This window comes from Lepidochelys kempii, chromosome 7 (genome assembly GCF_965140265.1).
Source record: "Lepidochelys kempii isolate rLepKem1 chromosome 7, rLepKem1.hap2, whole genome shotgun sequence".
In the NCBI taxonomy this organism is placed as follows: Eukaryota; Metazoa; Chordata; order Testudines; family Cheloniidae; genus Lepidochelys; species Lepidochelys kempii.
In genome coordinates this window covers 80,426,488-80,453,410 of record NC_133262.1, presented here as the reverse complement: position 1 = coordinate 80,453,410, position 26,923 = coordinate 80,426,488, and the positions used below count along the sequence as shown (strand labels likewise).

The 26,923-nt window shown below is 41.1% G+C and overlaps 1 protein-coding gene across 1 annotated transcript in view; it reads left to right on the top strand.

Annotated features, from left to right (window-relative positions):
* CTNNA3 (catenin alpha 3) overlaps positions 1 to 9,491 on the top strand; it is a 928,894-nt gene extending 919,403 nt beyond the window's left edge. The window contains exon 17 of the mRNA XM_073353443.1: positions 9,157 to 9,491. Coding sequence (XP_073209544.1) covers positions 9,157 to 9,444 — 288 coding nt within the window. The 3' untranslated portion in view covers positions 9,445 to 9,491. The remainder of the gene's footprint in view (positions 1 to 9,156) is intronic.
* Positions 9,492 to 26,923: the final 17,432 nt, after the last annotated feature.

Below are 26,923 nucleotides of genomic sequence, written 5' to 3'. Positions count from 1 at the left end.
TGGAAACATATTGAGAATGTCACAGCTAAATATATGATTGAACCGATAGTTTAGCGTAAGTAGTACTCTAAGGGACAACTCCAGGTGAAGTGGCCCGTTAACATCCTGTAGTTGTAGGACAAAAAAGGGTGGTTAGTGGGTTACAGATTGTGGTAAATATTACCTCACCCACCTTATCTCTTTAAACATAATCAATCAATGACTTCCTTTGCAACAGTACCCCCAAAGGACAATTGACAACAGCAAACATACATGGACAATTTTTTTTGAAAAGCAAAGCTTAAAGTGAAAGCACAACTTAAATACTTCTTTAGCTTAAGTTTAAAAATAGCCTGGTGCTCGGTGCTGTATATAACAACATAGAATTCCTATTACTTCCAAAGTTAGTTATCAAAAAATAATCTCATTAGGATAGTGTGTCACAGCAAAATAGCCTCTGTCAATGTATTCACTGTAACTGAACCAGTGGTTGTATTTTTGTACAATATTAATAGCAATTGACCTTTATTCTGAAAGGTTTTAAATAGTAAGTAAAGAGTAGATTTTTTGATTCACTATTCTTAGTTTCTACCTCTATGAACAAATAGGGTTCCAGTCAATCCACAACAGGAATTCAGAAATCTTATACACTTAAGCTTTGCAGCAAAAATGAGATTTTAGCTGTCTGCAAAATTAGAAGCATATTCCCATTCACAAGGCAAACGAAACCCCAAAATGTATTTTATTAAAGATTAAACAAAATAAAGGTTTCCAATTTGAAGAAGAGGAACATAATCTAGTAATACGTGCACATAATATTTTCAGTGTTCTCTACAGCAAACTATATACAGTTGCCATAAATATAAAGGGAAGGGTGACCACCTTTCTGTATACAGTGGTATAAAATCCCTCCTGGCCAGAGATAAAGTCCTTTTACCTGTAAAGGGTTAAGAAGCTCAAGTAACCTGGCTGGCACCTGGCCCAAAATGACCAATGAGGAGACAAGATACTTTCAAATCTGGGGGGGGCGGGTGTCTGTCTGTGTGATCCCTTTGCTGGTATCACAAGCTTGATCACAACAGATCAAGAATGCAAGCTCTCCAACTCCTGTAAAGTTAGTAAAAGTCATCTAGCTAGTTAGGTTTTCTTTGTTTTTACTGTGCTGGAGGAAATGTGTATTCCTGGTTTTGTGTCTTTTTGTAACTTAAGGTTTTGCCTAAAGGGATTCTCTATGTTTTGAATCTGACTGCCTGTAAGATTATCTTCCATTCTGATCTTACAGAGTTCTCTTATCTTTTTTTGTTCTTCTAATAAAGTTCTGGTTTTTTTAAGAATCTGATTGGGTCTTAAAAATCCCAGGCTCGTTTGTGCTCATCTTGTTTATTCTCAAGCCTCGCCCGGGAAAAGGAATGTAAGGGCTTGGGGGGATATTTTGGGGAAATAGGAACTCCAAGTGGTCCTTTCCCTGTTCTTTGTCTAAATCACTTGGTGGTGGCAGCATACTGTTCAAGGACAAGGCGAAATTTGTGCCTTGGGAAAGTTAACCTAAGCCGGTAAAAATAAGATTAGGGCGTCTTTTATGCGGGTCCCCATATCTGTACCCTAAAGTTCAAAGTGGGGAGGGAACCCTAACAGTATTTCTTAGGCCATGGCTAAAGAGGAAGTTACTACATAGCAAGCCAGAGCGTGAATCTACAGCATAGTCCGAATCCTCATGAGGAACTTGGGTGTGTCTGTGTTTGGAGAATGAAATTATAACATGGTGGATAGTTATCAGAACTCCTCAAAATCTTTCCTTACCAAATAAAAATAAATCCCACATGTGTACAAAATAGCACAAACTTGCAAAGGTTTTTGACGTTTACAGCAGATGTCATGTGCTTTTTAGACAAAAGTTCCTGAATTCTTTCCTTGTTGTTAACATAATGTACATATGATCATAGATTTAATACGGATTGATACCTGATTGTTGGACTTCAAGTCTGTGCATGAGGGGGGAGTAGTTTCACTTCAGTGAGCTTGAAGTATACTGGTCAGTGGGTGAATGTTGAACAAATTCAGGGGGTATATATGTGTGTCTGCATGTGTTACTTTCTACTGGCATCTGTACAAGGAAATATTTCATTTTGTTTGAGCTTTTAAAACCTTTTACAAAAATAAAATATAATCAAACTAAATTTCAAAACAAAGTAATTTCAAACTGAAAAATAAAACATTTAATTTCAAAATTGTTGACATGAAACACTGATGGTTTTTTGTGGGGTGGTGGAGGGCTTTGACTGAAAGAATTTGGTGAAATTGACACAAATATACGTAATAGTTTGGTCAATCTGAATCTGCATTTTTGGGAGCAAACAAAGGTTTCAGCCAAAAATATTTTCCTAGCTCTAATCCTCAGACCTGGCCCTACTTCACCTAAGTGTGAAGTCCATGCAATCAAATAATCATTTTCCTATCTCTAGTCCCAATGTAACCAAAACAAACTACTGATAATTGCTTACCAGCAAAGTAAAGGTTTACACTGTTGACTTCAATATAAACAATGCTCTTCCTAAATCCTTCCATGATTTTTTGTGTATTCTGATTTATACTTTGAGACTGGAATATAAAAATGATACGTGGTGTGTGTTAAATACAGGAATAACAAAACCAGTATTCAGGTGAAGACTAATTTCAACCTTTGCATATACACACACAAATATATATGTAATTTTTAGAATCCACTTGCAAAAGACTGAAGAGGGTGCAGCTACGTCTCTAAATAAAATGAACTTGAATGCATGATGAATAAATATTTTATCAATTTTCCGTTTATGCCAAGTCTCATTTCATCAGTTTTCCCTGATATGTAATGAGACCTTGAAGACTCTATTTGGGAGAGATAAAAGCATCCAAGTGAAAATGGGTCTTGAGTACATTATAGTACATTCATAGTAGAACAATACATTTACACCAAATTGTATCATGTTCTGGGCACTAAACAATATTTTTTTAAAAAAAAGCTACTGTGTCTATAGACAAACTGCATGAAGTAAAATTTGTGGCCTGACTTTTATTAGATAAAGCCTCCCCTAAAAAAAATCTCTCCATGACATTGAAGTTCAATTGATAAAAATGATTAATTTTGTTTTCAGACTCCATATTTTCCAGATTGGTGTGAGGTGCCTCAGGGAAACTGAGCCAAACTATTGACACTAGGATGCTGCAAATAACACTGATATCCTAAAGGGACATATTAGTAAACCTGCTAAAATTAAGTTGCCTGTGCTGAGGTGCCAATGGCAGAGTAAATGCAATGGAGATTTCCGTCTCCCTAAACTGTGACAAATGCACCAAAGCAACTAATTTAAACAGGCTTAATAGTAGTTTAAATATTTAGCTTCTTCACCAGGGAGGTGCACAGGTTCTGGTATTTGTATTTGTGTACAACATTCTTGAAGCCAATGATGCTGTGCCAATGTACCAGCTGAGGAGTTGACCCTTAACCTGTAATCTTTGGATCCTAGAGTTTACAGTGCAGTGGGATGCATGTCTCTGAGCTGCTGATACAAGCTGTCTGCAGACTCAGAAAGTCACTACTGTATTTTATACTCAGTTTACATTTAAAAGTTTAGCAGGGCTAGAAATCTCAGTTTTGTTTTATTTTAAATATGAAAGTTTAGTTTCTTGAACACAATTCTCTACGTGCCTTCCACTCAGCGGAGACACTTCTGGCCGCAGCCCACCCAGTCAGCAGAACCGCCAAGATGGCTACAGAAGGCAGAACAGAAACGGCAGAAGAAGGTCACATCAACCTTCTGGCCAGAGCTTGGGACAATCGAAACCATCTTCAGGACCTTGAATGGTATCGGTCAGGGCCTGAAACCTCTTTTGCGGGGGGTATATCCTGGCCTGGGTCAAGTCCAATACTGCCCCTATAAACACTATCCTCTGGATGGGGGACAGAGGGGACTTTGCTTCATTTAAAAGGAGACTCAGGTTGATGAAGGTGGCTCTGATAAACTTGACCTGAGCCTCCACTTGATCAGCCAGTCATCGAGGTAAGGAAACGCCTGAACCTGGTGCCTGTGCAGAAACGCAGCGACGACTGCCATGCACTTGGTGAAAACCCAAGGTGCTGCTGACAGGCCGAATGGGAGAACTGTGAATTGGTAGTGGGTGTTGTTCACCATGAACCTGAGGTACTTCCTGTGGGGCTGAATGATCTGAAAGTATGCATCCTTCAAGTCGAGGGCGGCATACCGGTCTGCTGGATCCAATGGGGGAGGCCAGAGAGACCATGTGGAACTTGAGTTACTTTATAAGAGTGTTGATTTCCCGCAGGTCCAGGGTGGGCCTGAGGCTGCCTTTGACTTTTGGTATTAGGAAATACCAGGAATAAAAGCCCTCACCCCTGGGCTCCTGAGGAACCTCCTACGCTGCCCTTAAAGATAGGGGTGATTGCGCCTCCTGGATAAGGAGTTGCTCGTGAGAAGGGTCCCTGAAGAGGAATGGGCAAGGGGAGTAGAAGGGCGGGAGGGCACAGAATTGGATGGGGTATCCCCTCTCTACCGAGCGGAGCACCCATCAGTCTGAGGTAATAAGGGACCATGCATGGTAGAAAGGAGAGAGTCAGGATAAGAAGGTAAGGTGGGGTGAATCCATTTCCAGGTGTGGTACACCGTCCTTGACCAGGCCTTGAAAAGGCAGGCTTCGATTGTGCCAAGCTCTGGCCAGAAGGTTGACGTGACCTTCTTCTGCCGTTTCTGTTCTGCCTTCTGTAGCCATCTTGGCGGTTCTGCTGACTGAACCTCTGAGTGGGCTGCGGCCAGAAGTGTTTCCGCTGAGTGGAAGGTGTGTAGAGGCCCAAGGACCTGAAGGGGCTCTGGAGTTCTTCAGGCTGTTTAGCCTTTTGTCTGTCTTTTCTGAAAACAGAGTTTCACCCTTGAAAGGCAGGTCCTGTATGGTCTGTTGGACCTCAAAGGGAAGACCTGGAGCCACAAGCCCCTTCTCATGGCTACACCCATGGCCATGACTCTAGTGGCAGTGTCTGCCCCATCAAGTGCTGCTTGCAGAGATGCCCTGGAGATCACTCTCCCCTCCTTGACCAAAGCCGAGAATTCAGCCCGGAAGTCCGAGGGAAGTAACTCCGTAAACTTAGCCACCACTGAACAGGTATTGTAGGCTTTCCTGCTGATGACGGCCTGGTGGTTGGAAATTTGGAGTTGCAGTCCTCCTGTGGTGTATAGCTTCTGACCGAATAGGTCCAGTTTTTTTGCATCCCTATTCTTGGGGGAAGGGCCCTGGAAACCTTGTCTCTCTCACTGGTTAGCAGCGTCCAACACCGGAGAGTCAGATTGTGGGTGAGTGTATAGATCAGGGGTGGGCCACACTGGGGTTGCAAAACTGCATGGAGGGCTGGAGAGGGAAGGCTGTGCCTCTCCAAACAGCCTGGCCCCCGCCCCATCCATCCCTCCCACTTCCCGCCCCCTGACTGTTCCCCTCAGAAACCTTAAACCATCCAACCCCCCTTGGTCACTGAGCTGGGTTCTGCCATTGAGGGGCCCACTGCATCAGCCGGGACCTCCTATGCTGCCTTGAGTTTGATCTTCTGCTCCTGCTATAGTCAAAGCGGTATGAGTTCGACTTGGAATATGAGGACCAGGGCAGCGCTGCATCTCTCAACGTGGAGCATCGGGAGCCCAGGGACTGACTGTGCTCCCTGGATGGAGGCCCTGGCATCTGTGGTTGCCGAGGCGATGAGCGGCGTGACATCATAGCTGGCTTTGCCTTTAACAGCACAGTGTGGGATGGAGCCTGCAGTGCTGATGCCTTCTCCTGTCTCGGGGCGAGAATGGCACTGTGAGTCTGAGCAGGTCCTGTGCTGCCTCAAACGCTTCAGGAGTGGAAGGAAGCAGCAGGCTCTCCGAAGGGTTTGGCGCTCCAAGTCTCGGAGCCGTGGCCCGACTGTGATGCCACTGATGGCTGGTGTCTGGATCTAGACAAAGGGGATCAGCCCCTTTCGATCCTCTTCTTCTTCTGCACTGGCAATTGGGACCGGTGCCAAAGGATGGAGTGTCCCCGAGATGCTCCATGATGGTGCCTGGAGTCCTTGGGCTGTGTCTTTCTTTGGCACCTGGTCTCTTGAAGAGGGCGCTGGCGTGTTCCGCGCTGAAGAAGACATGCTGATGGTGGGATCCCCGGCACCAGTGTCTGACTGCAGTCACCAGTGTCTGACTGCAGCTACCTCCATGAAGAGAATTTTAAGCCACAGCTCTGTCTCTTTCAGGGTTCTTGTTGGGAGTTCCCAACAGATTTTACAGCGGTCTTTTTGGTGACCCTCACCCAGATACTGTAAACAAGAGCTGTGGGAGGGTCACTTTTTGGCATGCGCTTCGCGCAGTCCTTGCAAGTCTTGAAGCCTGGGAATCGCGGCATACCCCAGAGGCAACAAATAAGGGAGAGAAATGGGGGAAAACCCCTTTAAATGAAACTTACAACTGACTAACTAACTATACTAAACTACACAATCTGAATAAACACGGTGCGGACAACAGAAATCGAACTGCTAAATCACTTGCCGGAGCAAGAGCAAGGGAAGTTCCAGCTACTGTCACTGGAGATAAGAAGGAACTGAGGGGTGGCGGGTCAGCAGGGCTATATATGGGCGCCATGAAGGCACGACTCCAGGGGCACCCAGGCTGATCCTATGGTTGCTGCTCGGGAAAAATCTTCCGGCTAGTGTGCATGTGCACATACCTGATTGGAACTGACATGAACAAGCATGCGAAGAAAAACTTTTTTTTAAACAGAGAAATCATGAATTAGTGATTATAGGGCTTGCTCAGCTGATTCAGGTGTTCATTCATTTCCCAAATGAACCCAGCCATTATTCAGGTTTGGTTACGAAGCCCTATACACACACACACACTCTCCTCTATAAACGTGGGAGAGAGGGATTGGAGGCTCCTACGTTTGCTAAAATCCATGTTGGCAAATCTTCAAATTTCAAAAGGACCAAGGAAAGCCTTGCTGCTGAAGGAATTTTAATAGAGCAGCCAGACAGAACTTCAGACCAGAGACCACACTAAAGGTGAATGTCCCCATGGGTGAGATTTTATTTGGAGTTTGAGAAGGGAGAAAAATGTGTCTGATCAGGAAGAAAGGATGTGCATTCAAGTGTGTCTTCCAAAATGGTATTTTTTTAAATTCTTATATAGACCTTTTTAGGTTTTCTCATCACTAACATACGCACAAGAAAAATCTGAAACAAACTCCATCCTATCAACCTCTATCACAATATGTCATGAAGAAAAATATAAAATATTTCCCTTTGCAGCTTGTTATGCATTACTTTCAAACTCAAGCTATTCCCATTTTGGCAATCTGACTAGGACATTGTTAAATGTTCTATTCCTTAAATGTTTCTGCAATAAAGAGTCTGTCACAATATGCCATGCTGTCTCACTAGCAACCAAACTTCAAAAATAATAAGTACGCAGGTAAATTGGAGGGTAAAAAATGAAAGCAAGTTTTACTTTAGGTTTTTCAAAATGGAGATGCCGTTCCAAATTGAAATTGTCAGCCTTACAATTAAATATGAACATGGTGGCTCCTTCCTTGAAGATAAAAGCTACTCATTCAAGTCACTGATCTGATTTATACAGTATATGTATCCCCTACCAAGGCGCTGTTTCAATATGACAACAGCAAAGACAGCTTAAGTTGAAGGCAGAAAGAATCTTTCTGTAATAAAATACTAAAGGGAAATAAATACTAAAGAATTTTAACACCAGCAAGGGGACCACACTCAAAATGAAATATGGTATTGTCCAGCTGTTAGCTGGCTCTGTTATAAACTATTTCCCATATAAAAAGAAATGAAATTGTAAACATATCACCTAACCAGGTGACACGTCTCCTGGTCCAGTATTTTATAAATGTTGGGACAACTCCTCAAGTGCCCTGATCTGCTATGGAAGGCCCAACCATGGTCACTAGGGAATTCTGCACACCCTGTTTTTCACAGACCTTGGGTCTGTGTTGGCTCTGCAGGGGAAAAGGTAGAGAGCAAGAAACATGTGTCGTCGTCCCCAGTTTGGCCTGTAACAACTTTCCTGACTTGCAACTGCAATGCAACACAACACAGCCTAGGACTTCTCAGCCACGTACATGTGCTAGTTAGCGCTGACATGATTGTCCTAATTAGCAAATTTTTAATTATTATATTATCGTGCCCACAAGTATTAATCAAAGATTCCTTTACTTTAAAATTTGCATGAGGATGGCAGAAGTTCTTTAAATACAGGGAGTTAACAACATATGCCAACAAGATAAGGGTTATACTGTACATTCTACCTGTTTTCGCTGGGATTTTCAGAAAGTAATATCAGAATGAAGGGACGAGTCTGCTCATCTAGTCTGACCGCCCGCAGAACAAGGCCATAGAACTTCCCCCAAATAATTCATGTTTGAACTAGAGCATATTTTTTAGAAAAACATCCAATCTGGCGCCGAGTTAGAAGAGTGAAATGACTTCCCCAAGGACACACTTCATAGCTGGAAATAGAACTTAGGTCTCCTTAGTCCTTTTCTATTTCCTATACAGCCCATGATGCCTTTCTCTCTTAAATAAACCTCATGGAATTAGGCATGCATTTCCCTTTGAATTTCAACGGGAGTTGTGCACCTAACTCCTAGTCTCCTTTGAAAATCCTAAAAAAAAATAAAAAAAAGATACCATACTCCTGTGGAATACATTTACTTGTCACAATATTCCTACATTTCTCTGGAGCATGCAAGGGAGACATTGAAATACCGTGGGAACAACTGGAGAATTTTGTCTAGTGCTGGTTTGTAAGGAACCAACATGTAGCACTTTCATTGGTCTTCTGTATGGTAGTCTCCTTACCATCAATATTAAATGCAATGATACATTGCAGACAGCCATCATGAATTCATGTTAAAAAAGAAACATTTTTACACAGACATTTATATTCCAGCATCCCAAATTACTTTATAGCTGTAAAATCTGAGTAGTGGAACAACATGAATACAATGATCAAACATTCCTGGCAGAAACAAAGAAATCAGGTTATACTATGTTAGTCTTATTTTTAAAATGTTGTTTATTTCTGTGTAAATTGTGATTAAAGCCAGACTGATTTTCTAGGCTAACAGCAATGTTTCTCATTACAGTTGGATAGTGTCACTTCACTAATTCAGGCTGCCAAAAACTTAATGAATGCTGTGGTGCAGACAGTGAAGATGTCCTATATTGCCTCCACTAAGATCATCAGAATTCAAAGTCCTACTGGCCCACGACATGCTGTTGTGATGTGGAGGATGAAGGCTCCAGAAAAGAAGCCCCTGATTAAAAGAGAGAAGCCAGAGGAAATCTATGCAGCTGTCAGAAAAGGTTCTGCTAAGAAAAGAATCCATCCTGTTCAAGCTATGAGTGAATTTAGAGGAAGAGCAATAATCTAAAATTACTATTCTGCCACTGTGCACATTTCATACCTTGCAACTGCTCATATGGCATCTTTATTTTTCCACTTGTTTAATTCTAGAAGTATGCTAATGTTTGGAAATGCTCTTCTTTTTGTATGTTTAACATTAGCGGTAGCGTATTTCATCTTTAAAAACAGATATTTAAAATGCAGATTTGATTAGTTAATAGTATACCATTTAAAATAACCTTTTAAAAATCATCTTATGTTATTGCTCACTCTTTACAATGCCCTTTTTTTTGCAGCTGAGCATTTTGAATGATAGGTTAGGATGCTGTGTTATAACAAGAGTTAGCCTTCATGTAATTGAAAGGCAAGGCACAAGTAGTCAACTTCATCACTGGTGTAACTCTCTTGACTACAGTGGGGGTTACACCAAAGATGAATGTGGCCTGACAGTTTTATATTCAGAGCGCTTTATGACATACAGGCTTCTATGGGTAGGATATATTGGGCCATCTCCTTAGCTGGCCTAAATCAAAGGAAATGTACTGAGTTACACCACATAGGGATCTAGCCCATTCACTTATCTAAATTGAAAGACATTTTAAAAGATTTTTCTTCATAAACATTAGGTATAAACAAAAATGGAATAAAAGTTTTAAAATATTTGACAGAACAAAAGGTGGATTGTAACAATGGGGGTTGTAATAATATAATATAAAATAGAGCTGATTGTAATGAAACTATAGCAATAGTAATAACTCTAAAATTTAAAGAGCTCTTTGCAACTTTTATATTAATCCACATTCTGCTGCCTGGCCTGCTCTATGATTGTCACTCATCTTCGTAAGTCCTAATAAATCAGGTAATAACAAAATTATTTTAGATTATTTTGTTAAAAGAAAGAAAAGAAATAATGGTAAAAATGATACAAAGAAACATATGACTGGTCCTGACATCAAGGAGAGGTGTAAATGTTCAGGAAGTACCCTATAAATATCAGTCTTTGCAAGATAACTGCAGTGGATTAAACTACGTGTCCATGGCACCAAACAGCACAACTAAATTAGTTGTAGCCAGCTTGCTAAATTACTTTATTTCAAAGTATGCCATGAAGCTAAAAATGGTGTTAATTGTTAAAATTATCACCTTATTCCTATAAAACATTCAGTGAAATAAACTATTTTCAAGCAAATGCAAATCTTAGCCTATGTTCACAATGAATTTGTGACCATGAGCTGAAGTGAGTCATACAGCTACATAGCCAGGAGCTTCCCTTCCTGCCCAGTCATCCACATGCCTCACCCTATGTCCTAGGCATCAGTACTTAGCTAAAACACCTTTGGCCAGAAGGATTGGTGGTCCACCTCCTCCCGTCGCTGTGTGTTAGTGTCTGCCTAGGAATCCCCTCTCATTCCACACCTTCATGATGAATAAGATCGCTGCTTCTTCCTCAAGCAGATTTTTCCGGAAGCCAAACACTATGTCTGCTGCCTATCCACACTTTATTAAAATGTTACAGAGAACAGGATGAGCCAATTCCTTTCCCCCATAGGGGAGGATGGTAAGGGAAAATATTCCCCCCACCTTCTGAAGCCATCTTGTAACTAAGCTCAGGGTCATGACACATCATAACCCCAAGGGTGTTTGCTAAGCACCCCCATTAGTACTCTAGCAAACAGTTACTAGGGATAATGAGGTTTGTTGTCTCTCAGATTAGTTACTTAGGCCCAGATTCTCAAAGGTATTTAGGTGCCTAACTCACATGAGGGAGGTGGCTAAATATCTTTGAGAATCTGGGCCCAGGTGGCTACAGAGATGAAAGAGGTATGGGGAGGCTGGCACAAGCTTGCCTCTTCACCCCCTCAAAGCATTTAATGGTGTGGAGAGCAGCCCATAGCGCTTAGCAAGGTGAATGGGCACCTGCCATTCCTTGTAGTTCTAGCGAGAAGGGGGTCAGCTGTATTGGACATTCTTTGTGGAATTTTGCATTTTGGAACTCAAACCTCCATCTGGTATTTCAGGTTCTCTTCCAGCCCCTGAGAGCAGAACTGTACAAGGTTAAGTTTGTGCATCTACCACCGGGGGGGCGGGGGGTGTCACACAGTCATCCGCATTGTCCTTTCAATAAAGCCTTTAGGCTCTTGGAGGCATGCATTTGTTATGGGTCACTTTGGTATCAGATGTTTGTAATTAATCATGACTTCAGGAATCACATTAATAATAAAAAGCATGTGGCACACCCCAAAGAGGATTTCTCAGATTTTGTGTGTCCTGATTAAAGTCTCCAGTACTAGTCACATGTAGAACAGATGTTGAGTCACTTTATACATATCGCTCTCACAACTACATACCACACTGAAATTAAAAGCATGGCCTGAGATGGTAGCATGAAAGTGAGTTTACAAAAAAAAAAAGTTCTAATGGGAAACCTGGCAACTTAGCTTCAGATTAAAAACACTCTTATTGTTAGCGAAAACAGATGTTGAAACCTTAGGGCCAGATTGTACCTACAACCCCAGCTCATGTTGGAGGCTCTAGCAGAAGCTCTGCAAGGCATTGTGCCTCAAAATCCAAAAGGACTGCCACACCACCACCCGGTAGGAAAGTGCACTGTTGCTTCTCCTCCCTCCACCCATTTGCGGTAACGAGCCTGCAGAAACACTACCAGGGATCAGTCCTTGTACTTGAAATGCTGGATGATACCTCTGGGGTGTGGGAAGGGAGACCAAAAAAAAACCCCTCATGTCCTCCCAATTTGCATACCTGCATTGTAGCCATTCACCATCTGGCCCTTTCTATGCTCTTGCAACCCTACCAATCCAAGAATATTTGAAGAAAAGGAGTTTTAAGAAAAGAGTATGTTTTCACTGCTTATTTTCGTCCACCATAGTGTCTAAGTCCATGTTTGCTGGTATGCTTTACTTTTAAAATACACAGGCAGTGTGCCCACACATGCTTAATAAGAAGCGCATCATGGAGAAAAGATTGGCAGGTATATTTATAGACTGCAAGTACCAAAAAGAGATGAGTTTTTAATCTATGTGCTTTATTTGATGTAAGTTACAGTTCCACAGAGTGACTATTATTAAACCACCATCTCATTGCTTAACAACTCTGCCTGCATTTGTATTCTCCATTCTTTTATAACATCAGTTATCTATATCTGTCACCGCTATTATAAAATAACACTGATGGCCTCTGAAAGAAGACATACGATGATAAAAGGGACATTGGCTGAATATTGCTGTAAATCATTTGATACAAGTTGAAATCTGTGTGAAAATATAGCAAATTACAATATATCTGGAACCAAACCACAGCGCAGGGTATTTTGATTCAGATCTTCTGAATCCAAATGTCAAAGCTTACTTTTGGGGCACCCCTGCAGAAATTCAGAATGCAAGCTCTGACCCATTTAGCTTGCCGTAAATATATTATATGTATCTTACAGGAGGTACCTAGAAGGCCCAAACAAGACTTGGGGCCCATTGTGCTAAGCACTGTACACAAACATCTAGCAAGAGTGACACAGCAAGGAACTGAAACCCGGCCTCTCAAATCTCAGGCTACTACTGCATCTTCTTTTCTGTCTCACCAGTGTCAGCAAGGTGCAGTGGAAATCCTTCAGCGAAATAACATATAATACTGACAAGAAGCAACATTAACATATCCCAGCTGTAGTTTACATATTTAAAGATGTACAAATCATCAAAAATTAAATGTATGCTCAGTGCATCCACCAAGATCAGGGGCATGTCCTTCCTCTGCTTACAGAATATTAACCAGCCAAAGAAAAGTTTTATATAAGACCTAGCCCAATAGACATCACTTTCTTCCTGGCTGGAAAATGAGAACTTTAAAAAAATGTGTGGGATTGGGGGGGAATATGGGCAAAGGTTTATCACCTCCAGTCACTCTGAAGGACCGGTACAGTAAGATTCAATTTTTTTTTTTTTTAATGTGACGGAAGGCCTCACTCTTAACCAACCAGCAATCAGAAGAGGTGGTGTTTCTCCCACACCCCCCACATACATTTGTGACTATTATTTGTTAGCTCAGCGCATCAGTTTTGTCATCACTCAGAACACCCAGCCATTGTGTTTGGATGGCTTTGGTTTTTGTTTAGTGCCACTAAATAGCAGTCATCATTTCCTTTGAAAGCTGAACTGTCATAGAGCCAACATCTGCAGCTTTCCAGGGCTTGCACAGCTCAGGGTCTCTGATGCTTTCCATCTGACCTGTGCCTATTGTTGAATAAGTGAAGCAGTTAACAAACAAGCTCTGTCATTACTCAAACAGCTTTCTTTTAAAATTCAATGAAATAATACAGACTATACGACGTAGATGGAATTTTTCATTTTTTAAGCACGTGGTACAAAAGGAAGCGTGCATAATCCAGTTCTGTGAATCCAGTGATATTTTTCTTTAACAAATAATTTGCCTGTTTCAGTTTTCACAGGTGTTGTCATGGTTTCCTTCAGTGTTTAATATTTTTAATTAGAAAAAGCCACAGTCTGCCTGCTTAGGCCGCGTAATACTTTACTCTGTAAATTTTCCCAATGATTTCATTCCTCCCTAAACACAGTGAGCCATTGCTAATAAACACAATTCCTCTGCGTTCTTTGTCTCGAAATCAGTTTTCCCTCTACCTCTTTTACTCGTCTTAGGGCCTGGTCTACCCTACAAACTTATGTTGGTGTCACTACATTGCTCACGGATGTGGAAAAGTCAACCCCTGAGCAATGTAGTTATACCGATCTAACCACCAGTGTAGGCAGGAGGGCTTCTCCTATCAACATAGCTACTGCCTTTCAGGGAGGTGGAGTACCTACATTGCTGGGAGACGCTCTCCCAACCTAGTGCTGTCTACACCAGGGATTAGTTTGGTATAACTACGTCGCTCAGGGATGTGTAAAATCCACAGTTACACTGCCAAAAGTTTGTGGTATAGATCAGGGCATAGGAAGAGCAAAAGAGGTAGAAGTGAAACAGTGATTTCAGAGACAAAAAAAATGTAGTTATACCAACATAAGTTTGTAGTATAGGGCTCAAGGTATAACTCGGGTGTGCCACTAATCTGACTCCTGTCCACAAACAAAAAATTCAAGCTGGAAGAAAGTGGTACTTTAAACCTGAGCTAGGTGGGTGGGTGCGGGAGCTGGAATGTTTCTGAACCACCAGCTATTAATGCAAAGGAGATGTGCAGGCGAGTTTCACTATGTATCACTCAAGTGCTGTTTCACAGTGGTGGTCACTTTCATGCAAGCCAGGCTAGCTTGTGTGCAGTAACTTACACTAACTCTTGCAGTGAAGACAAGCCTGAGTTGGGAAAGGTGCCAATTATTTGTCCCTGTGCTGGTATCCTATGTCAGTTTAAAATTTCTGTAGCTCTTTTAAATGTCTTCTTGTTCTAGCTACTTTGTCTGGGTCCACTATTGTAGAATTTAAGAAAGGTGTGTTTATCCAACAATGTTTTATGAGGTTTAAATAAGCTTTAGAAATTATTTGAAGTCTTTATCAGCTGTGAACAGTAAAATTCCATGCTGTCACACCTCCTTTCATTGCTGGAGGCTTGTACTTAACCTTGGTGCACAACCTTACAGTTTAAAATATCATCTTGGCTGTACATATGGTTGTGGGGGCCAGTAGCTAGATAAATTAAAGTCTAACACTTAGGTTTGTTATCATTTGTTTTGTTTTCTTCATATACAAAAGAACTCACTGGTGCAAAAGGTGAACATTAGTATGACATTAAGACACTGTCTATTGATCAACCCCTCTCCACCCCATGAGAATGTATTCTGGTAGCATAGACTTTATATTTGTCTGCAATACCTCATCAAAACTAGTTTCCTTAAAGAAAGAGCAACACAAGTACATAATGTTTCATATAACAAAATCCTAATGTCTAATTTTAAAAAATCTCCTCAGTTCAGGACCCTAACAGTACTCAGTGGAGACCCTGGAAGAAGAGCTCTGTGTGAGCGGGACACTTGTCTCTCGCCCCAACAGAAACTGATCCACTAAACGATATTTCCTCTCCCACCTTGTCTCTAATATCCTAGAACCCAACATGGCTACAACAACACTGCACACCACACTGTGGTGTCAGGAGTCTCTTTACATCCAGTTTACAGAAAAGCAAGAAAGAATACATGGTTCACCAGAGAATCACGGAAGGATACTGTATCAATCATATTCCCTGTCATTTGAGGTAAATGGTTTGGCACTCCTATTAACTATGCAAAGTTACAGACAGCAAACAAACTACCCTGAGACTAGTATGATCCTTCCTGTCCCCTTTGCAACAGTGACTCCCAGGTTACAGCGTGAAGGAGAAGAGGGATCTCCTCTATATCCTGATCCGACAGTTCTAGTAGTTTTGAAAACCAAATAAACATTATGCCTGCCATAGCTGTACCTGTATTTTAATAAGTTAATCCCTAACTGTATCTGTGAGCTACATGTTCCCTTGGTCCTCTACCAGACTGGAAATAAGGCATACATTTTTGACAGTGAGGGTAATTAACCATTGCAACAATTTACTAAGGCTTGTGGTAGAATCTCCATCACGGACAATTTTTTAATCAAGATGAGATGTTTTTCTAAAAGATCTGCTCTAGGAATTGTTTTGGGGAAGTTCTATGGCCTAGGTTACACAGGAGGTCAGACTAGATGTCTTAATGGTCCATGCTGGCCTTGGAATCTATGTATAATTTTGCTAAGTATAATCTTCCTAGGTAATAGACACTGCTTAATAGCACCAAGTCCAGACACAGGGGCTGCCAATAAAAAGTTTGCACTTGCCAATAGTGTCCTCAAAGTGATATCTGAGATATGGCAATTTAACCTTATAGTAAGAAAAGCATATAACTCCAATTTTTAGCAAATGTTGATTTTATTTAATGGTTTTTTGGTCAGGTATGAGTAAAACAAGTAAGAGAAAGGGATGGCTGTGAGGAAGCCATAGGGTTAAAATGACTTTTTTTTCCTCCCAAGCCCTCATTGAATAACATCCTATTACAGTTACATGGGAAAAAGCCCTTGGGCCCAGATTTTAAAGGTGCTTAGGCGGTGCTGCGTTCGCTGTTGCAACTCCCGATTTAAAAGCCTAAATCCCATGCCTCTTAGCATTCTTCACCCATTAACATGGGAAAGTCACTGTGAATAGATCCAAGTATATATTACGCCCCAATTATGACGACAACAATAGTTTTATTTATATGCCACCCTTTAGCTCTATAATAGCTGTTACCCATTAAAGCCGTCATGGTGCTGCTGTACAATAGAATAAAACTACTATAATAAAAATGTAATCTTCTTCGGAAATTGTCCAATAAAGTGTGATTTAAGAGAACACTGGTAAAGTGATTACATATTAATTAAAAAAATCAAATAGAAAATGTCCAGATGACCTACGTCTTTGTTGCTCCCTTACAGGATATAAAATGGTTCATACTTTGTTTTCATGTCTTATTTTTTAAAGCAACATTTTATTTGTGAAAGTAACAAAATTTGACTGACTGATGAAGAGTGTGTGGATCTTGGTAGGGGGCTAGAAGAACTGAAGTGAACAGATTTTTGAATACATAAACTTTTGTGATGGGTACAATGCTAATCTTAGCCCCAAGAAGTGTTCTCGTCTAAGTGTACCAAAACATAAACTGACCAAAAATGTATGTATACTTTTGCTATTTAAAAAAGTCTCTGAATTTCTACAGCAGAGAAATTAACAGAGGAAAGATGGCCTTGTGGACTGGGCCTCCAAAGATCTGAGTTCTATTCCAGACTCCAGCTTGCTAGAAAATGTTCTTGTAAAGGGCCCTCCCACATTTGCAGGAGACAAATTGCATGACTTGTGCATTTTTTAATAATCTCTAATTTATAGGCTTCGAAATGTCTATTTTTTTCTCCATTGGCAAAAATGATTGACTTTAAATAGGTAGGAGATTTCAGAGGTGCCCTGTCATACATGGACCACACCTCTTCTGGAGTCTCATGTACCTCTGTCAATCTGGCCTACACTGTGAGAGGGCTTTTGGTATCAGTTATGTAACAGAAGGTGAGACATGATTTTACACAGCTGAAAATATCCCTGTGGCTCAGAGTCTGTGGGTAGACTGTGCCTCTCCAGCACAGCCCCGCACTGAGGTAGGGTGGGAAGTGGGTGTGGCACTGCACCACTCAAGTGGCCACACTGAAGGCAGCTTGTCTCAGAGAGGCAAACTGTTACCTGGAAATCCCTGCTGGGGGGAAGTAAACTGCCTCCCCTCTTTCAGAGGTGCAGCATACTCCCCTTTACATAGCTGGCCTGCTCTGCTTGCTGGTGCACAGATGAGGGGACAAAGAAATAGCCATGACTCGGCCTATTCTCTACCCCTCCTCAGCCAATTTGTGGGACCACATGTCTTTGAGGAAAATTTTCAGTATCAGGTTGACACTCCTTTGACGGCTCTGGAGGGAGTTCTGGGTAGACCTCACACAACTCAGGGAAGCAATGGAAAGAGGAGTTCTTTACTCCCTTTCTTCCCTCACCTGGGAGCCCACATAAGGATTAGCCGTAGTGTAACCCTATATTGTCTCTGTCATGAAGCAGTTCCTGATTCCAGACCATTCCTCCTAGAGTATAAATTGTCCCTGGAATTTTTACAGCAATGGTTGAGCTGCACATGCTGGAGACTTCCATAGCACCTTGTAGCCATCTCAAATCAATCAATATACAGTGTTTTCCATTACCTCTATTAATTTCTATTAGAAGCCCTAAAGGCCTGATCCTGCGTTCTTTGCAGAACTCTCATGGCCATTATTCAGAATTGCCCAAGCAATGCAGGATCAGGCCCCACCTCTGCTGCTGCTAACCTAATTTTTTGTGCTTTTTATACCATGCTTTCATATTCAGTAACAAACTTCACACCATACAATTACATATTTAAAAGCACTTTAAACTAAAGGCATGCCTCCGGGGGTGGGGGGAAGAGAATGAGCGGGAGTGCAGTAGGGCTTGAATATATGATCCAGGCAGTAAATATGCAAATGTTAAGATTCTAGCTGCCACAGCAGGCTGCCTATTTACACAACAGCCGCTGAAGTCCCATACATTTGGAACGTATTCGCTTTCACAACCTCCTACATTTTTAAACACAACTGAATCCCATCAGTCGATTTGTCCTTTACTGTCAAGAGAGAGACTGGGATTCTAGCTCCAACATTGCAGGCAAAAATTATTACAACGTGTGCTAGTCTGTAAACTCCTTTCAGGATTGCCACGAGGCAAAGTGAGGATAATACTTAGTCCTGCCTCAGGGCAGGAGACTGGACTAGGTGACCTATCAAGGTCCCTTCCAGGCCTACATTTCTATGAGTATATGAAGTGATTCGAGGACTGAAATTTTGGTTTGACAAGCAATACTAGGCTATTCCTATAGGGCTAGTTTAGCCCATTCTTCTAACGTAATTGAAACACAGCAATAACATTTGATTTGGACCCCAGTAAGACTTCCTCTGCTCAGCTGGGCTCTCCCCTACTGGGCCCTGAACACTTCCAGGGTGGCCCCCTATGAGCCTGTGATCCCCTCCCCACACTACTTTCAGCCTCATTTGCATGTATTGATCATGAACCTCATCTTGTCCAACTCCTTTCCTCCCACCCAAATAGCTTCACTGCATCTCTGCCTCCCTGTCCCTCTCCATTTCTTTTCACTCCATATTTTTTAACCTCTCGTAATCACCCATTTCACTACAGCATGCTCCTCACAAAAAACTCTGGTGCCAGATCATTGGCTGCTGTAAAGCATATACCCCTCTTTGACTTCAGTGGAGTACATATTTAAACCAGCTGATGGTCTGGCCCGAAAATTCGAGCCATTAACATATGGAACAATGTCTTTGATAGAAAATTTTATGTACTGTGTATAGCCAAAGCGAATTGCCACCTATTGTAATTGTAACTCTTCCCCCTCAACGTGTTACTCCCTTAATGTGCTTTGTCTAATTTCAGCTTGTAAGCTGCTCAGGAAAGGGTGTCTTGCTATTTGGTTGGTATAGTACCTCCAAGCCTGCTTTGGACACTGCATTGTAAAATAATCAATATTGCTGTTACATAAAACCCGGCTCCGGTTTGTGGTGGGAAGGGGCCCAAATCCAAATTCTGATTTGCAAATGCTCCATGGACTTTGAGGAAATTTAAATGTGAAGCAAATTCTTCCTCTCTTCAATTAGATCCCCTAACAAAGCCTCTGCTGCACAAGGTCTCATTTCAAGTCTTTGTATATCTGTCCCTTCTATCTTGGTGTTATGGCTCTGGTTTTGAGAGGGTGCTGGAGGACCACATTCCTCCTGGACATAATATGGTAGCTACTGTAGTTCTTCACCAGTGGTAGACCAAATATAGGTAGGAATTTGTGGTTTAAGGTCCCACACTCTAGCTGGCTAATACTGATTTGATTCCTTCCTTCCTGTTTGCTAGAGGGTACAAAGAATGCCACTGTAATAGGGATTGCTCCCACAAAAGAAAGTTTTCCCTCCTTTCCCTTTCTTCCGGCTATATTTCAAACAGATTGCCTCAGTTCATGAAAGTCAGCTGTATCCCCCTATGCCTTGCCCATCGCAAGGCCAATGCTAAAATATCAAAACACGAAATATGAAGGCCAATGATGTGGCTATTCAAAGGAGAAAGTACCAATTGATTGTATGGTCTACTGAGCCAGGCGGATGGTGATGGCACATCCCCAAATCTGTTATTATCATAATGCCTGGGCTGAAAATACTGTTAATTAATTTTCTACATCACCAACAGCTGAGCACCAAAGCTGAGAGCCAACAACAAATGACACAAAGTACACACACAAATAATTCCTCTCAATGTCTCCTGAAATATCACAGAAATGTGCAGCTAAGTAATGCAGATGATGAAATGTGTTCCCAAGTAAAATAACCCCTCCAACATTCTATCTGGACTATTGAAGAGCCCTGAATTTATCTTTACACAAAGAAATGAATTAAAACTGCACCAGCTTCATGCAGAAATGGCAGCCTGGCAATCTGGGTGAGGGAGCAGCTCACAACTGTCACTTTTCCCTCTTCGGCCCATCCTGCACTTGTCTCTCTTCCATCTCCTCCGCACAGAGCACCTTATTATCTCTGTCCTCTCCTTTCCAACATTTCCACTCAGCCTGTTACACATCATGGGTAGGGCTGGATTAACCCATCACTGGGCCATAGGCCAACATACACTTCTGGTCCCCTCTTGTGTCCAGCTAAACTAGATGCTCACACATAGAATGCATGCATTCACAGTAACCCTGTTATGGCCTGCACAGCTGCACTAATGATCTATTAATCCAAGCACATCCAGCTCCTGCTACACCAATATTCTTTAGCTAACCCTCTCCTATCCATACCAATGACTGGCTCCCGCTGCACAGACTCTGCCCTATTAACCCCTTTGTGTCTAACTGCCCTCCCAGGGCTCCAAAGAGTGAGCATTTTCCTACAAAAACTAAGATAAATTGAAAGCGAGCTAACCAAGTTTTGCTACAAAGTTCCTATCCATGAGCTTAAAGCTCAAAGGTTATTTTGTCCTGTGTTTGAAGAAAGGAAGCATTTACATTGATAACGTAGAGGTGGGCCTGAACCACCAAGATTGGACCCAGTACAATATGGTTTAATTACAATTTCTCTCTTATGGGCAGAAATCATAGTATGTTTTTATATTACTTACTTTTAAAAATATCATCCAAAAAACGTCATTAACAGCGTTAGTAGATATTAGATTATTATATAAACTGACTGAAATCAGATAACTGTTAGGCAATGTGCAAAACACCAGTACGGTTTTCATGTAATCCAGTCACTGTGCCTGGTTATTAGATTTTCCACTTGGTTTTGCTTCCTATATTTTTAGACAGTTGACTATAGTTTGTCTCTGTAAATATTACAAATCACCCTCATACCAGATGTGTGACACACTATACCATTCAAATGTTGGTTTATGCTTTGAGGGGAAAATATATTTCTAAATCTTGGCTGAAATAACGAGGATGAGTAAATTTGGGTTTTTTTCATACAATAAAAAAATGGGTTGGTGTCTGAGCCAACAATGATGACCACTTGGTCGGACGCGTGATAACATCCATTACCTTCCTGAAAAGAATGACATGATGTCTCATGCTGCATTGTCTGATGACGAGCTGAAACCATGATTTTCATAGACAAGAACTTTCATGGGTCTGCCTGTGCTGTAATCATTATAGTTAATTAAGCACATACCTAAGCGCCTTGCTGAATAGGGATGGATTTAAGGATGCACTTAAAGCAGAGCAAGTGCTTACACACTTTGCTGAATCAGGGCCAGGGTGCTGGAATATTTATATAACAGCCTGTCTCAAGTAACCACTCCCGAGCCTGGCAAAACATGGTTGCCTAGTAGAGATGACGTTCAACTAAAAGTCAATCCAAGCAGAAAACTGCTGGAAGCCTGGAGGCTAAATTAAGTGGTAGTTGCTAAGGTTTCACGATTGGGGATGGTCCTTAGGGCAAGTTTTACAGCATGTAGGAACTCATTTCTTTTACATACTGATTGTGCACATGCTGCACACCTCATATTGAAACATGTCAGAAAACCTTGATCCACATTTGAACCTCCTTGGATTAGCTGTCATATGTCTTAGGTAAATGTGATATTAATAGAAAAAATGATGTATTAGTTTGATTTCTGTAGGAAAAACGTAGGGAAAAGCCACTTTAGTATATTTCTAGTACTACTGAAATCACAGAATATAAAGAATTAAAATATAGGCCAATCTTAGCCCGTGATCGAGGTGTAATAACTTTGATTTCCACCTTAGTTTTCTGCTTTTGACATAACCTATCAACTTGGCAAAATAAAGTCTCATTTGCAACCCCTTGCAAAAATGAAAAAAACCCAACACATTACTTATCAACCTCGTTAGAGACAAACTCTAATCTAAAAAGCCTGTAATTAAAAAAAAATGTGTACACTACAAGATAAATAAATATTCATATAAAAAGCTTTAAAACCTGGGAAGAGTTTGATTAGGGTATTCATACTTGAAAAGGCCAATGTAAAGTAGTGCACCTTTGTGACTGTCAAGCAGCAGTGTTTCCTAAAAACCTGAGTCAGAAGAAAGCAAAAATTCAACACAGCTTTTCACTGAACAAGCCAAACAAAGCACTTGAAAAAAATCCTCTCATTCAGTCTTGACTATTATGGAGGCCAAACTGATTTCAGGCTGGTCTCATCTCACATAATAAAAATGATTACATCCCTTTGATTATTCCAATCCGCAGGTTTGGAGCATTTGTTTAAAAACTTGGGTGGAAACTTTGAAGACAACCTTTTTTCCTAGAAGTTTCTGTTTGAACAACTACCTCTATTTTCCTCCTGTTAATCTGTTAATCAATGTTTCATCACCTTTTTAAAGGCTTTTATATTTATACCCGTCCAAAATGCCTATTGTTTATGTAAAACACAAATTAAGTGGAGATATTCTAAAGACTCATGGAAACATTCATAGAATATCAGGGTTGGAAGGGACCTCAGAAGCTCATCTAGTCCAACCCCCTGCTCAAAGCAGGACCAATCCCCAACTAAATCATCCCAGCCCAGGGCTTTGTCAAGCCTGACCTTAAAATTATCTAAGTAACTACTGCATTAACTACTCCTGTCTATCAAGTGGTGTTAATTGTGACCAATTTGAAATGGTCCAACTTTAGGGTCTAGTCTTGCAAAGGTTTAACACTGTGACAAGTCTCATGAAAAGTCAATGGGGTTATTCACTTCAGTAAGCAGAGCACGTGGTAGTAAGTAAACAACTGCAGGATTGAGACGTCCCTGCTGTGGATGAGTTTTTAATATTGATGTTCTGAATTTAAACTGTAATCCAAATTGCATTCCCTCAGCACACCAAAACCTTGAGTTAATGCATACTTAATATACTAAAAACAGATGTGCTAAATAATGGGTGGCCTAGGCCTTATTCACCCAAGAGATTTGTATCAGTTTAACCAAATCAGTTTAGAAACTGATTTAGTTAAATCAGAACAACCCCTTTGTCTGGAGCCCCTTATTATGGACTAAGAGTGCCTTATATCAATGTATCTTAAATCGCTAACAGCTGAGGATCTGGTTTCCCCTGTTGTATTATAATGAAAATTACCACCCATATAAATAAAATACTCTGAATGAACAGGCAGTGCTACAGCAGTACCATGCAATTGATTCAGCCGTTCAAACTTAAAGCATTACCAAGTCCACTGCATACTTTTAAACACACCAATCCCACAAAAGTTATGGAATAAACTGTAGTGGAGATAACTAGCTACTGCATCAAAAGACCATCTGCCTGCTTTTAGCATGATTATGCAATACTATATGTAAAATAGCCATTAATGTAACCCTAAAAAAATCTTGTAAATCCATAAAAGCAGACAGGCACATCTTTAATTCACCTCCATAAAGTCTGACTCTCAGAGGAACAGGTGATTGCATACAGTATGACAGTGGACTGGATTGTGCCATTTAGGTACAGCCCTCAGTAGGGTACAGTGTGCAGCTGCACGGGCCCTAGGGAAGCTCAGGAAAGGATTGGGACTGTGTGTGTGTGTGTCTGTCTGTCTCTCTCTCTTTCTCTCCCTTCTGTTGCCTTCTCATACCTCTTCAAGTGCCAGGGGTAATCTCAATCAGTCTGAAGGCCCCAGTTTCCAATTAATCTATAACCACTGAGATGTAATTTTTGTTTTCTTTTTGTCTTATCTTCAGAGATCTTAAGGACAGAACATAGCATTATGATCATTTAGTGTGACCTGCTGCATAACACAAGACATAGAATTTCACCCAGTAATGCTTACATCAAGCCCATAACTTTGGGCTGAGCTAAAGTGTTTATTTAGGATTTGTTAGAAAGACATCATATCTTGAGTCAAAGACTCCACAGGATGGAGAATTTATCACATCCCTAGGTAAGTTATTCCAGTGGTTGAGAACCCTCACCATTAAAAATTTGCACCTTATTTTCAGTCTGTTTTTGTCTATCTTCATCTTCCAGCTATTGAATATTGTAGATCTTGGTCTGCTAGATTAAAGAGACCTCTAGGTCAGAAATCTTCTCCCTTGTAAGTACTTATAGACTGTGATCATCCCCTCAACCTTTTCTTGGATAAACTAACTAGATTGAGCTTCTTTTCTCTCTCACCAGAAGGCAGGTTTTCTAGACTTCAAATGTTTCTTAGCGTTCAAAATTACAACCTTTTGTTCTACTTTCATACGGACCACTGTTTTAAGCAATATTTCCATCTCTTATGATATAAGAAACCTTGCATTAACAATGTGGTTCATCTGCATAAGTGTTTGCAAGATGGAGGGCTAAGTGTATCCACTCTATCTAAATATATTGTTGCCCCTCTGCCGAGTGGTAGCACATCTCTGGGGCATTACGGAGCAGCTTCCCAGTGGAAGAGAACACAGTGATACAGAGTGAGTATAATTCTAAATGTAACTTGTTTTATTTACACATACATACCAATCCTGGAATAGAGATAGCCACAAACAGCATGCAGACAATCTTCTTTCAGGAATCTTAGCCCAACACCAATGATCCCTTCCCATGCAATTCTGTCTCAATTAGAGACCAAAGTAGAGAGCAAATTCTCCTGCTGCTCACACAGCTCCCTTTTCCCAGAAGTTTGCATAACCAAAACTGGCAATACCACAGCATATCGCTCCACAACTAAACATTTGCTCATTATGGATAAGACTCTGAAGACTGGGAGGAGTGGTAGATACGCTGGAGGGCAGGGATAGGATACAGAAGGACCTAGACAAATTGGAGGATTGGGCCAAAAGAAATCTGATGAGGTTCAATAAGGATAAGTGCAGGGTCCTGCACTTAGGACGGAAGAACCCAATGCACAGCTACAGACTAGGGACCGAATGGCTAGGCAGCAGTTCTGCGGAAAAGGACCTAGGGGTGACAGTGGACGAGAAGCTGGATATGAGTCAGCAGTGTGCCCTTGTTGCCAAGAAGGCCAATGGCATTTTGGGATGTATAAGTAGGGGCATAGCGAGCATATCGAGGGACGTGATCGTTCCCCTCTATTCGACATTGGTGAGGCCTCATCTGGAGTACTGTGTCCAGTTTTGGGCCCCACACTTCAAGAAGGATGTGGATAAATTGGAGAGAGTCCAGCGAAGGGCAACAAAAATGATTAGGGGACTGGAACACATGACTTATGAGGAGAGGCTGAGGGAGCTGGGATTGTTTAGCCTGCAGAAGAGAAGAATGAGGGGGGATTTGATAGCTGCTTTCAACTACCTGAAAGGGGGTTCCAAAGAGGATGGCTCTAGACTGTTCTCAATGGTAGCAGATGACAGAACGAGGAGTAATGGTCTCAAGTTGCAGTGGGGGAGGTTTAGATTGGATATTAGGAAAAACTTTTTCACTAAGAGGGTGGTGAAACACTGGAATGAGTTACCTAGGGAGGTGGTAGAATCTCCTTCCTTAGAGGTTTTTAAGGTCAGGCTTGACAAAGCCCTGGCTGGGATGATTTAACTGGGAATTGGTCCTGCTTTGAGCAGGGGGTTGGACTAGATGACCTTCTGGGGTCCCTTCCAACCCTGATATTCTATGATTCTATTCTATGATTCTATGACTATGTGTAATGGTGACACCTGGTGACACCTGCCATAACAATAAGATTTATTTTGACAGGATGTTACTGATACTCCTCTCTCCCTCCCGCCTTCCCACATCACAGCCTGTTAATTAATATGATGTCTGATAAACTCACATTTTCTGATTTGGTAAAAGGGATTTACCTTTTATAGTACATATAATGCAGTTTTGGAGAAGCTGAAACTCGGATAGAGATGAAGAAGCCCAAAGAAGATGCAGATTTAAAAAATATTTTCGTTTGACCCATGATGGGCTGTTTGTTAAATTTAAAATAGTCTTTCATTCCATAGGATCCCAAGAAAACTGACACCCAGTATATCTTAATAAGAATCAAGGTAACTAGATAAATACACTAATTACAATATCTATATTATTAAAATAGATATATTTTTAAGGATGCATAATCTGAGTATATGCCTGAGATCAGAGCTCTGAGTTCCATTGTCCACGCTCTGATATTAGATTACCGAGTTTCTTTAGATAAGTCTCTGAATATTTGTACCGTAGTTTCCCCATCTATAAAAAGGGGATAACAATATTTACCTTTCAGATGTGGTAAGGATAAATTGATTAACATTTGAAAACCACTTTGAGATCCTAGGAGTAATAATGATACAAGTAGTTAAAAATTCTGGTGGGCGAGCTAGCACTGAGGTAAGAATATTTTAAAATGTTGAAATACGACTTTAATGTGTGCCTCTTGCACAATGGAACTCTCTACAATAAAGATAAATCTAATCTGTGCAGGTGACAGAACTTTTTCAAGGGCTGCTCCAAGATTGTGGAATTAACTTTTCCAGAACAAAGGACCATGACAAA